The 11,891-nt window shown below is 52.2% G+C and overlaps 1 protein-coding gene across 1 annotated transcript in view; it reads left to right on the forward strand.

The window, feature by feature from the left end:
- DNAI2 (dynein axonemal intermediate chain 2) overlaps positions 1-11,891 on the forward strand; it is a 28,997-nt gene that overhangs the window by 14,996 nt on the left and 2,110 nt on the right. The window contains exons 7-12 of the mRNA XM_082705037.1: positions 2,553-2,692; positions 3,772-3,894; positions 6,125-6,348; positions 9,713-9,848; positions 10,336-10,482; positions 11,267-11,494. Coding sequence (XP_082561163.1) covers positions 2,553-2,692; positions 3,772-3,894; positions 6,125-6,348; positions 9,713-9,848; positions 10,336-10,482; positions 11,267-11,494 — 998 coding nt within the window. The remainder of the gene's footprint in view (positions 1-2,552; positions 2,693-3,771; positions 3,895-6,124; positions 6,349-9,712; positions 9,849-10,335; positions 10,483-11,266; positions 11,495-11,891) is intronic.

The following is an 11,891-nucleotide window of genomic DNA, read 5'->3' on the forward strand; positions in this document are numbered from 1 at the left end:
AAGTGACAACTTTGGAAATCAGACCCTATACCTGCCCAGGGGTTTGTTTTCCTTGCTGTTTGTTGTGGTAGTTCATTGCTTCAGTGAATTTTCTGGACCAATTTTGTGAAGTCTGTACTCTATCCTCAAGCACCTGCAGCCAACCAGTCTTTGCTGAGAGCCCCCGTGTGCCTGTTTGAGCATGTCTGCGACACTCAGCCAGGCAGCTGCCATCCCTGCCTGAGCCTCTGTGCAGAGCCTCGGGGTCAGCCAGAGGCAGAGGCTGAGGACCTCCCTTGTTCTTCCCTGAGCATATGCTCAGCTCTGGGCATGCATGCAGCCCTGCCCAGGCAGGTGGCCTTCCAGATCTCCAAGAATATGCTGGAGCTTTTCAAAGCCCCTCTGGACATCTTGTTCTCCATGCTTACCTTTTAAGGTGATTAGTGATTAGTTTCCTGTTGGCCCACCTTCAGGAAGCTGCAAAGTTACTCAGTTGCCTGTAATTATCACCATTTTCAATAGCTGCCTCCATAATAAGACATTCTTTTCACTCATCAAGCTCCAAGTCAAGCCGAATACAGACAACTTGCAGGAGAACCACCAGGCAGGTCAGGCAGTGGTGGTTCTTTGGACGGGAGGCTCTGAATGAGCTCTGGCTGCATTACCCTCTTGTGGCTGCCCAGTTGCAGATTTTTACCAGGGAGATGGAATGTTCTTTTTATTTTTTTGAGGCTGCCCCATGGGACTTGGAGAGTTGGGGTCTTAACTTGGGCAAGTTAAATTGCCCCAAAACTCGGGGACGCCTGGGTGGCTCAGTTGGTTAAGCGGCTGCCTTCGGCTCAGGTCATGATCCCAGCGTCCTGGGATCGAGTCCCACATCAGGCTCCTTGCTTGGCAGGGAGCCTGCTTCTCCCTCTGCCTGCCACTCTGTCTGCCTGTGCTTGCTCTCGCTTCTCTCTCTATAACAAATAAATAAAATAAAAAATCTTTAAAAAAAAATTGCCCCAAAACTCTCTGTCCTTACTAACATTCAGCTTTCTTCTGAACACTCTCTGGATGGCTGCAAACTTTCGGCTAATTTGTTCTGAAAAAGTTGACCTATAATTTCTGCCAGTTTTCTCATTGCTTTTATGGAGGAAGAAATTTTCAGAGGTCCTTAGGCTGCTGATTTTGCTGATGGAACACCCAGAAAACTGGTTTTTGGATCCCTGGGGAGCTTGGAAGGATGCTTCCCACATGGGTCCCACCTGCCTGCCTGCCCTCCACCTCTGGCCCCCAGACAGCAGCCTCTGGCCCTCAGCCTCTGTGGCTGCATCCCAGGCCTGACTTGACCTTGGCCCTAAAAAGTGCTCCCTACCCTCCTACCTTCACACGTTCTCTTCCTTCCCCTTCTTCCTCCCAGAGTGGGAGCTGGATGGCAGGGAAACTTCTTAGACACTCTTCTGAGGCCTCTGACTCCTGCCCCCTCAGGCCTGCTGCTTCCTCCCCAGGATCAGTCATGGGATCCCACAAGTCTCCTGCCAAATTACCTGATGCCAGGGCTCTAGAAAACAAACGGAGCCACTGTGCATGATTTATTCAGGAGCCTTGCCTCGCTCATTATTCATAACCCCTTTCAGGGCTCATCCCACCAGCTCAGAACAGCCTGGGGTTTGGGGGCTCTGCTGCCTGTGGGAGGTGCTGCAGGGGGACCTACCCTTGAGCACTGCTCTGCCCAGACCAAGCAAGCTTATCTAAAAAAAAGCCCATATCTGGGCCAGGCCGCTCCAGGGGAAGTTTATGGAGTTCAATTCCATAAATCAAAACATGGATCGTGTTTTTGTTGATTTCCTAGAAATAGCTCTGGGTAATAGAGTGGGTCCTTGCTGCACACTCATGGTAAAGTGAAAACACAATCTGTCAAGACAGAAACTAGATAAGTTTCAAAAGTAAAGCAGCAGAGGTGAAGCCCCAGTAATGGATGTGAGTAAAGGTTCTGTGAGTTGCATTCCCATCTCCCAGCAGGGGCAGCCAAGGTGTGGAAGATAAAAGGGGAGGGGTGTATGCAGCAGGAGAGATTTGCCTCAATGTTCTTACTTTCAGGAGCCTTTCTCTGGGGGTGGAGACACTCTTCTCTCTGGCTGTATATATTGTCTCATCCTAGGCTCCTCCTCAGTCCGTAGTCCTTCTCACTCTTTCCAGGAAGCTTGCCCTGACCACCCCCATGTGTCCCTCACCAGACTGATCCCAGCATGAGCTGTGCTTGCACCATCCCCCTTCCTGCCTCTCAGGAACAGGAACCATCTTATCCCAGAGGCTTCCCGAGGGTCTAGTGTGGTGCTCAACACATAGTAGGGGCTCAACAGAAATGAGTGAAGCTTGCACTTCACACTATGGGAGTCTTCCCATAGAGATTGTGTGTGAACTTCAAGGGTCGGTAAGAAACTCAGGCAGGTTGGGACCAAGCCCTGATTCTGAAAAACCACCTTCCTGCCAAACCAAGAGAAGCAGCATTCCTCCATCACCTCTCCCTGTAGCCGGAAAGGGAGTTTGGGCTTCTGTTCACCTTCCCCTCATTCCGCACCCCCCTCCAGCCTGTTGGGACACCCGTAAGGGCAGCTTGGTGGCAGAGCTGTCCACCATTGAGTTCAGCCATCGAGATCCTGTGTATGGCTCCATCTGGCTGCAATCAAAGACAGGAACTGAGTTCTTCTCGGCATCCACAGATGGGCAGGTACTGGCCGGCCACTGTGGGGGGCAGGGTTGTGGGGAGCAATGACACTTCCCTGGTTCCCCTTCAAAATCCCAGGGGGAATGTTTCCTTTTGCATTTTATTTTAAAATTAAAGAGTAAGTAATGCATGCGCATGGGACAAAATCCAAAAGGTACAAAAGGGCAGAGAGGGAAACACCTTCCTCCCACATCTTCCCACAAGCCTCCCAGCCCCCCTTCCCATAGGCACCCACTTGCCTCAGCTTCTTATGGCTGCCTTCAGGGATAGTCTCTGTATACAGGAGCAAATACATCTGTCTTCTTCACTTTCTTCCTGCACACCTTACACGTAGGTAAATACCTGCACTTGATATTTTTCATTTAGTCTATCTTGAAGATGGTTTTATACTTCATAAAACACTGCCCCGTGCCCATTAAGAACTCCATTAGGGGGGGTGCCTGGGTGGCTCAGTTGGTTAAGTGTCTGACTCTTGATCTCAGCTTAGGTCTTGATCTCAGGGTCATGAGTTTGAGCCCTGTGTGGGGCTTCACACTGGGCATGGAGCCAACTTAAAAAAAAAAAAAAAAAGAACTGCATGGCTATGCCATAGTTTATTTAAATGGATTTCAATATGTTGTCATTCTAAGAATAATGTAACAAAGTGTGTGCTTGTATATAGGTCTTTGCACACGTGTGAAGGCACACCTATAGCATACAGTAGGATTTCTGGATCAAAACATGTGGGCATTTACAACACTGCTATGTATTGCCATATTGTGGGGAGACTTTTAAGAGTTCAGATCCCAGAACCCACATTTGGTGATTTTGATGCAGTCAGGTCTGGAGTGAGGCCCCAGTTTCTAGATTTTACGAAGCTTGCCTGGTGACCCTGATCGTGAGCCAAGCTTAAGACCGTGGGCCGGAGTGGTGGTTCTCCAAAGCATGTTTGTCCTGCAGGTTGCTGGGCACCTCTTAACACTCACCCCTTTGGTCCCAGGGATGGACCCTGGGAAAGTGGCAGGGGGTGGGGGAGGTAGGGAAGGCAAAAGCCAGGAGAATCGAGGCGCCTCTGTTCTCACAGTTGCCCTGTCCTCCCCCAGGTCATGTGGTGGGATATTCGAAAGATGAGCGAACCCACCGAGGTGGTAATCCTGGACATTACCAGAAAGGAGAGGTTGGAGAACGCCTTGGGGGCCATCTCCCTGGAGTTCGAGTCCACTTTGGTGAGTGTCCCAGCTCTTCCTTCCCCGGCTTTCCATCGCTGGGGCAGCCAGAGCCAAGGGCGGGGCAGGCCAGGACTACCTACCCTGCGCTCTTTGCCGCTCCATGGAGGGCCGGCCCTCCCTCCGGTGGTCATCCTGGACCTACGTGGTCTTTTCAAGGACTCTCCAGCAGGGGGCAGCAGAGCTTCTTGCGGAAAGACGCCAAGCCCTCTCGTTCACACAAAAAGTCACTGGCTAGTGGCCCTCGCTGAGCAGAAGGCAAGTTTTTGCAGAGGACAGGATTCCAGAAAGGCCTCACTCTGTGGGAAGAGCCCTGCCCAGGACCAAGGAGAGGCCACGCTCTGGCCCTGCCTCGTGTGGGTCGCTTCACTTTCTGAAGGGAAGGAAGAGATATTGGAAAAGCAAATGAGGCCAGAGAAGGCTCCTCGGAAAACCAGAGCACAGGCATGATTCCAGTACTAGCGACGGGAAGGGATGGTAAAGAAATACCGAAACTGAGCAGTAATGTGAATGTGTCAGAGGATAGAAGCTTCTGGAAGCAGCAAACGAAGACACCCCCCTCCCCCCACCACCACCACCAAAGCAAGAAAAACAACTTTCCCAGATGACTCTCTGCCTTGGGCTGGTTCCTAGTTTATGTCTTGCTGAAGCCCAGGCCTGGCTTCCGCTGGGGATTATCCCTTGTTTGCTCTCGGGTCATGTGACATCATTCCCAGGCCCTTGGGGCGTGGAGGTGCTCTGGCCTCACCCCTGCCCTGGGCGTGCTCACCCTAGGCTGGGGAACCAGCTGGTGAGATGAGGTGGAAGACAAGTTAACAGACCCCCACCGCTGGGCATGGTAGTCACAGCAGAGAGGACGCAGAAACGCCTTCTGTCCTGAAACCAGGGGGTGTCTAGAGTAAGTGCTGGATGTGGTGACCGTGCCACCACTAGTCTCCAGCGCTCCCAGGCTTGCAGATGAGCACAGGCGTGTGCCGGACGTTAGTAACTGTCTTGCGTGATGAGCCTGCGTCCTCACACACGACGGTCTTGTGAGGACTTTTTATCCCTGCTTTCCAGATAAACAGATGAGTCTTAGTGGGGAAGTCACGCGCTCTAGAACATGGAGCCACCCGGGCTCAAACCCAGGGCTCTGACTCCAGGCCCAGGCTCGCCAGGCCAACCCCACCAAGAAGCCTGAGGCTGGTGGCATGGCGGTCCATCGGGTCCGGGCACTTCTCCCCATGACTCCCCTGCGGTTTAGGGATCCGGCACTTCTCCCCATGACTGGCTTGCAGGAGTCTTGAGGTTTCCTTCATTACTCACGCTTCTGGGCCTTTCAAGCTGTGTCTCTTCACTTTCCTTTGACTCCCAACCTGGAGTCCAGTTGTTTCTTTTCTTTTCTTTTTTAAGATTTTTTTATTGTATTTTTTTATTAACATATAATGTATTATTAAGATATTTATTTATTTATTCATCTGAGAGGAGAGAGAAAGTGCACCGTGCACACGAGTGGAGGAAGGAGCTAAGGGAGAGGGAGAGAGAGAATCTCAAGCAGATTTCCCACTGACATGGAGGCCCATGCAGAAGCTGATCGACCTCATGACCCTGAGATCATGACCTGAGGCAAAATCAAGAGTTGGACACTTAACCTACTGAGCCACCCAGGCGCCCCCTGTTTTTCCTGTGTAAAACCATGAACTTCCTTCCTTTTTAAAGCCAAACAATCTTCCACTGTGTACAGAGCACACCCCATGCGTCCATCCAGGGTCACTGGGGTTGGGACACTTGAGTTGCTTTGACCTCTTCACCTCTGTGAATAAAGGTGCCAGGAGCAGTTCTGCCCAGTTCTGCAGGGAGTGGCTGGAGCCTGGGTGAGGGGGCTTTCTAGACTCTGTATAGCAAAATGCCTCATGAACACAATGGTGCTCCGTGAAGAGGTGCTCATCACGTGACTGTTGATGAGTCTCCCCGGGACCAGAAGAGTAGAGAAAGCTTCATTAAGATGGGGTGCCCTGACGCGAGGTCTCGCGGTAGTGGGGGTCTGATGAAGCTGGGAAGTGGGGGGGACAGCTCCTTAGCAGGGGCTGCGGAACAGCCTGAGCTGAGGCTTAAACCAAAGGCCCTCCCAGCACCTTCAGCCCCCTCCGCCCAGATCCCAGGAGGCTGCTCCCCATGACAATGAAGCCCCGAGCTGACATTTCATGGCGCCTTCTGCTCCTGTGTCACCCCCACCCCCCCCCCCCCACAGCCAACCAAGTTCATGGTGGGCACCGAGCAGGGCATTGTCATCTCCTGCAACCGCAAGGCCAAGACATCAGCCGAGAAGATTGTGTGCACCTTCTCAGGCCACCACGGCCCCATCTATGCCCTCCAGAGAAACCCATTCTACCCGAAGAACTTCCTGACCGTCGGTGACTGGACCGCCCGCATCTGGTCAGAGGACAGCCGGGAGTCATCCATCATGTGGACCAAGTAAGAGGGAGGGTGGGAGGGGACAGAGGGGTCCAGCCCAGGAATGCTCTGAGCCTCCGTATGCCCACCCATAACATGGAGAGACCGCCCCTCCACACACACCAGAGCTTGTGCTGGGAGCGGCCTAATCCGGTCACTTTATGGAGGAATGTGGTTCCTGCAGCCTGGGCTGGTAAGAATAACAGCCTTGGGTTCATTTTCAGGACCTCAAGACAATCCCACAAGTAGGTAGCACAGCTCCTCTTATCCTTCGTGGTCTGTGTCAGGGGACAAAGGCATGGGGAAGTAGAGCCACTTGTTCCTGGTCCCTCAGCTGGTGAGGAGCAGAGGTGGGATTTGAATCCAGGAAGCTTGGATTAAGAATCCGGACCTTGGGGCGCCTGGGTGGCTCAGTGGATTAAGCCACTGCCTTCAGCTCAGGTCATGATCTCAGGGTCCTGGGATCAAGTCCCACATCAGGCTCTCTGCTCATCAGGGAGTCTGCTTCCCCCCCCCCCTCTCTCTGCCTGCCTCTCCATCTACTTGTGATCTCTCTCTCTGTCAAATAAATAAATAAATAAAATCTTAAAAAAAAACCAAACAAACAAACAAAAAAAGAATCCGGACCACTCAGCAGGACAGCTTTGTGGGTTTCCTCTCCTGGGAGGGTGGGCACATAGGAGCAGAGAGGGACAGAGCTGTGAGCTCTGGCGTTGGATCAGAGACGCTTGTGGAATTGCCCAGTCTGCCCAGAGGAGAGGCCAAGGGGATGCCGGAGACTGAGCCCCCCTGCATGGTCCCACTGGCCCTGGGGGAGCCGGGGAGAGCCACATCCATGGGGATGTTACAATGCAGGCAGAGCCAAGAGACCAGAGCAGAGGCCTGAGGTGGGGGAACATGTGCTTTCTCAACCTTCACGTGTGTGGATCTGGGGTTCCCTTCCAGCTCACGTGGTCACACGTCCTGCAGTGTTGGTGCCACTGTGGACCTGGATGGGCATCTTCTCTTCCAGGGGTTTCCACATCTGGGGGCATCAGGATCTCCTGGGAGGAGTTGTTATTATTATTATTATTAACTCTGGACTCCAAGGCTGTTTTATGGGATCTTGCATTTGACCAAGGAATGGGGCATGATAAGGATTTCCTCAGGGGCTTTATGATTCTGGCTACCTCTGCTTTTGGAGCAGACGTCTGGGCCAATCTCTCTATTCTCCAGAGGGTGCAGAGGGTAACACTTTGTTCCAGGTCCCATGGGGAGTTAGAGCTCAACACCACCTACCCAGGTTCTGACTTTTTCATCATATATATATATATATATATATATATATATATATATATATATAAAATATGTATATAAAACATATATAATTGTTGAATATATATATACATATATATTCAACCATTTTATGGAGGTGTCATCGACATGGAAAAGGTTGTACTGAATGCACACAGGCTCCATGAATCGGGATAAGTTCCACAAGTGCAACCATGACCACCATCAGAGCCATAACCATACCCATCACCTCTCTCCTGCCCCCTTTATTATAATTATTCTTATGGGGGGTATGGTAAGAACAGTTAACATGGGTTCTACCCTGTTAGCAAACATTACTATTTGCTACAGTGTGGTTAGCTAGAGGCATTACTAGATCACACACTAGATCTCCAGGACTTATGTATCCCACATAAATGAAAATTTGTACCCTTTGACCATCACCTTCCTGTTTTCCTCCTCCCCCCACACCCCAGCCCCTGGCAACCAGAGCTCTACTCTCTTGCTGCTGAGTTTGACTTTCATGATTCCACATAGAAGTGAGATCATAAAGTATTTGTCTTTCTGGTCTGGCTCATCTCTCTTAGGATAATGTTCTCTGGGTCCTTCCACGTTGCTGCAAATGGCAGGATCTCCTTTTTTCGGGCTGAATAACATCCCGTTGAATCTATAGACCACATTCCCTTTATTCATCCACCATCTGGTGGACACTTAGGTTGTTTCCATCTCTTGGCTGTTGTGAATAATGGTGCAATGAACATGAGGGTGTGGGTATCTCTTTGAGATGCTGACTTTAATTTCTTTGGATAAATACCCAGAAGTGGGGGTGCTGGATTGTTGGCTAGTGCTATTTTTAATTTTTTGAGGACCCTCTGTGCTGTTTTCCACAGTGGTTGCATCCATTTGCATTCCCACCAACCGTGCACGAAGATAGACTTTTCTCTGCGTCCTCGCCAACACTGTTTCTTGTCTTTTTGATGACGGCCATTCAAACAGGCATGGGGAGCTATCTCCTCATGTGTGTGGTTTGGTTTTTCTTTTTTTGAATCTCTTTGTGCTTTTGATTTGTGCTTCCCTGATGATGAGTGATGGTGAGCACCTTTTCATGAACCTATTGGTCATCTCGATCTCTTCTTTGGAGAAGTACCTGTTCAAGCCCATTGCCCATTTTTTAATCGAGTTACTCCCTATGAAATTTTTTGGTATGAGTTCCTTATATATTTTGGATATTAACTCTTTATCACATATGTGATTTGCAAATGTTTTCTCCCATTCCTAAGTTATTTTTTCATTTTTCAACTTTGTTGTATAGAAGCTTTTTACATCGATGTATCCCACTTGTCTATTTTTGCTCTTGTTGCTTGTGCTTCTGGATTTATATCCAAGAAATGGTTGCCAAAGCCAATATCAAGGAGATTTTCCCATGTTTCCTTGCAGGAATTTTATGGATTCGGGTCTTAGGTTTAAGTCTTTAACTCATTTTGAGTTGACATTTTGTATTTCTTCCTCATAGCAGAAAGGAAGTATAGTATAGTAGGAAGTATAGCACTCATCCTATGTCAATATTAGGAACTTCTCTGCACACACTCTTCCTCTGACTCCTTTCTGTGAGTCCCATGGCTGGAAGACTGGGCCTAGATCCAGCGGCATGCACCTGTTCCAGTGGGGAAATACCAGTGGCCAGCCCCTTGGCAGGACTGGAGCCTTTTTTTCAAGATTGATTGATTAATTGATTGATTGGAAAGAGAAAGAGCATGCAATCATGGGAGGGGTGGAGGGAGAGGAGACAAGCAGACTCCCTGCTAAACACAGAGTCCAACGTGGGGTTTGACACCAGGACCCTGAGATCATGACCTGAGCTGAATCAAGAATCAGATGCTTAACCAGCTGAGCGCCCCAGGCCCCCCAGGACCGTAACCTTTAAAATGCAGACTGTGAACTGCTGGTGAGCAGGTTGGCATGGCTAGACGTCAGACAGAAGAAAGAACTTCCTGCCCAGCGATGAGTCCCTGGAGTCCAGGGAGCCTGGATGAGCAGAGCCATTGCTCAGGAGCCTCTCTGTGCCCCCTAACCACAGTAGTCCTTGACCAGTGACACCCCCGGGTCCCCCCAGGTACCACATGTCTTACCTCACCGACGGTGCCTGGAGCCCAGTGAGGCCGGCGGTCTTCTTCACCACCAAAATGGATGGGACCCTGGACATCTGGGACTTTGTGTTCAAGCATTGTGACCCTGCCCTCAGCCTGAAGGTCATGTATATCCCACTCCCCATGCATGGAGGCCTTTGGGGTCTGGTGGCTCAGTAGAATCACCTGGGGGAAATTTAGAAAGAAGAGAGTAGAAGGCCTGGTCTCCCGTCAGACGTACGCCTCAGGCAGCCCGGGCATGGGCTCCTGGCAGGAGACCCTTCCAACCCAAGCTGATGTTATATTTGCATAGCTGGAGCCGAGCCCTGCTGGCTTAGACCATGGAAGGGCACGGGGTTTGGGACACGGCAGGATGGCCGTGGGGCTGGACGGAAGGGGTGGAGGGTGGAGGGTGGGGGCTGGGGTGGACAGTGAGCGAAGGGGGCAAAGGGTTCTGACAACCCATCTCAGAGCGTGACCTTCATTTTGCGAGTCAGGGGAGTCACCAAAGGTGTTTGAACACAGAGCTTGGTGAAGCGCCCCCATCCCTGGGCGTCAGACGTCATTGAATCTCTCCTTCCCAACCGGGTATGCTGGGACCTTCCAACAGGTGTGTGACGAGGCCCTGTTCTGCCTCCGGGTGCAGGACAACGGGTGCTTCATCGCCTGCGGTTCTCAGCTAGGGACCACCACGCTGCTGGAGGTCTCCAGTGGGCTGTGCACTCTGCAGAGGAATGAGAAGAACATAGCTTCTTCCGTAAGTATCCTGCACAGACCCAGCCCGCGGCAGAGCAGGCTAGCCAGAGTCAAACATCAGCCCCCCCCCCCCACCTCCCAGGAAATGCATGGACCTTTGGGGAGGCGGCGTGGTGTCCCCCACATGAGCAGGTAAGTGGGGTCAGGATGTCTGAACTCTCCGTGACCTGCCCGCACATCAGCCCGGGGTGAGTGACCTCATCCCTCTGGGCTTGTCGCTGTCAAAGTGGTTTGATAGGTCAGTTTGTCTGGCTTCACAGATGACATCTCTTTGCAACAGACCCTGTCAAAGGGTCAGAGATGCCCTTAGAGAAGACACAGGGAAGGCGAGGATCCTGGGGCAAGGGGTTGGGAGGCTGAGATCTGTCACTGCACCCCCCGCGCCCCCTGAGGGACCCCGGCGGCATCTCCCCAGCACCATGGGCACACCGGGGAACTGGAGGCTTGGTGCTCAGGCCTGGGGCCAGCCCCCAGGCTCTGCTGGAACCGTGGGCCCGCCCCCGAGCAGGTGCTTCCTTGGGCCCAGGGCCCCACCGTGCACAGCTGTAAGGGCGTTCTTCACGCTGCCATCTTTGTTCTGGAAACCCCTTGGAACTGGGCGACTTGGCAGCTCTGCTCCTGCCTCCCGACCTCAATGTCCAGCCCTCCTCTCTTGCCCTCAGTGCTGAGAACAGACCCCTTTGGGGCTGCACTGAGCCAAGAGAACTCAGCTTGACCCCATGCTGAGAGCTGGCTGCTGGCTGCTACCCTCCTCCCACGGGCCTCCCTGTCCCTATGTGCCCCAGATATTTGAGCGGGAGACCCGGCGGGAGAAGATTCTGGAGGCCAGGCACCGGGAGATGCGGCTGAAGGAGAAGGGCAAGGCGGAGGGCAAGGACGATGACCAGAGAGAGGAGGAGACCACCCTCAACCTGGAGGAGCTGGTCACCAAGGCCGAGGAGGAGTTCTTCGACATCATCTTCACGGAGCTGAAGAAGAAGGAGGTGGAAGCCATCAAGAAGAAGCCAAAGCCTGTAGGGCCCCAAGCAGGGGCACTGGGTGGGAGGGGTTTTGGGGGGAGCCCCAGGCCTGGGTTCCTCCTACTGGCTGACCTCTTGGGTGACCTCAGGCAAGTGGCCTCAGCAAGTGGACCTTAACTTGTCCATCCGGGAAATGGGGGAGTGACTGTCTTCCTCCTGAGAAGTCTTAAGTCTCCAGGTGGACTGCCCCGCTTTCAAGAGATGGGTGGTGGGCTCCTGGGTGTCAATGGAGCAGGCAGGTGGCGGAAGACAGGTAAATGCTTAGAGAGGACAAACTGGTCCCATGTCACGAGCTCTTCCCACTCTGTCTCCCTGCGCTGGAGCTGGGCCCGGCTCTGATGTTTGCCGCTCCTTTTGCGTCTGGAAGCATTTGGCTACAAGAGGCCTTATC

This window comes from Mustela nivalis (assembly GCF_964662115.1).
Source record: "Mustela nivalis genome assembly, chromosome: 17".
NCBI lineage: Eukaryota > Metazoa > Chordata > Mammalia > Carnivora > Mustelidae > Mustela > Mustela nivalis.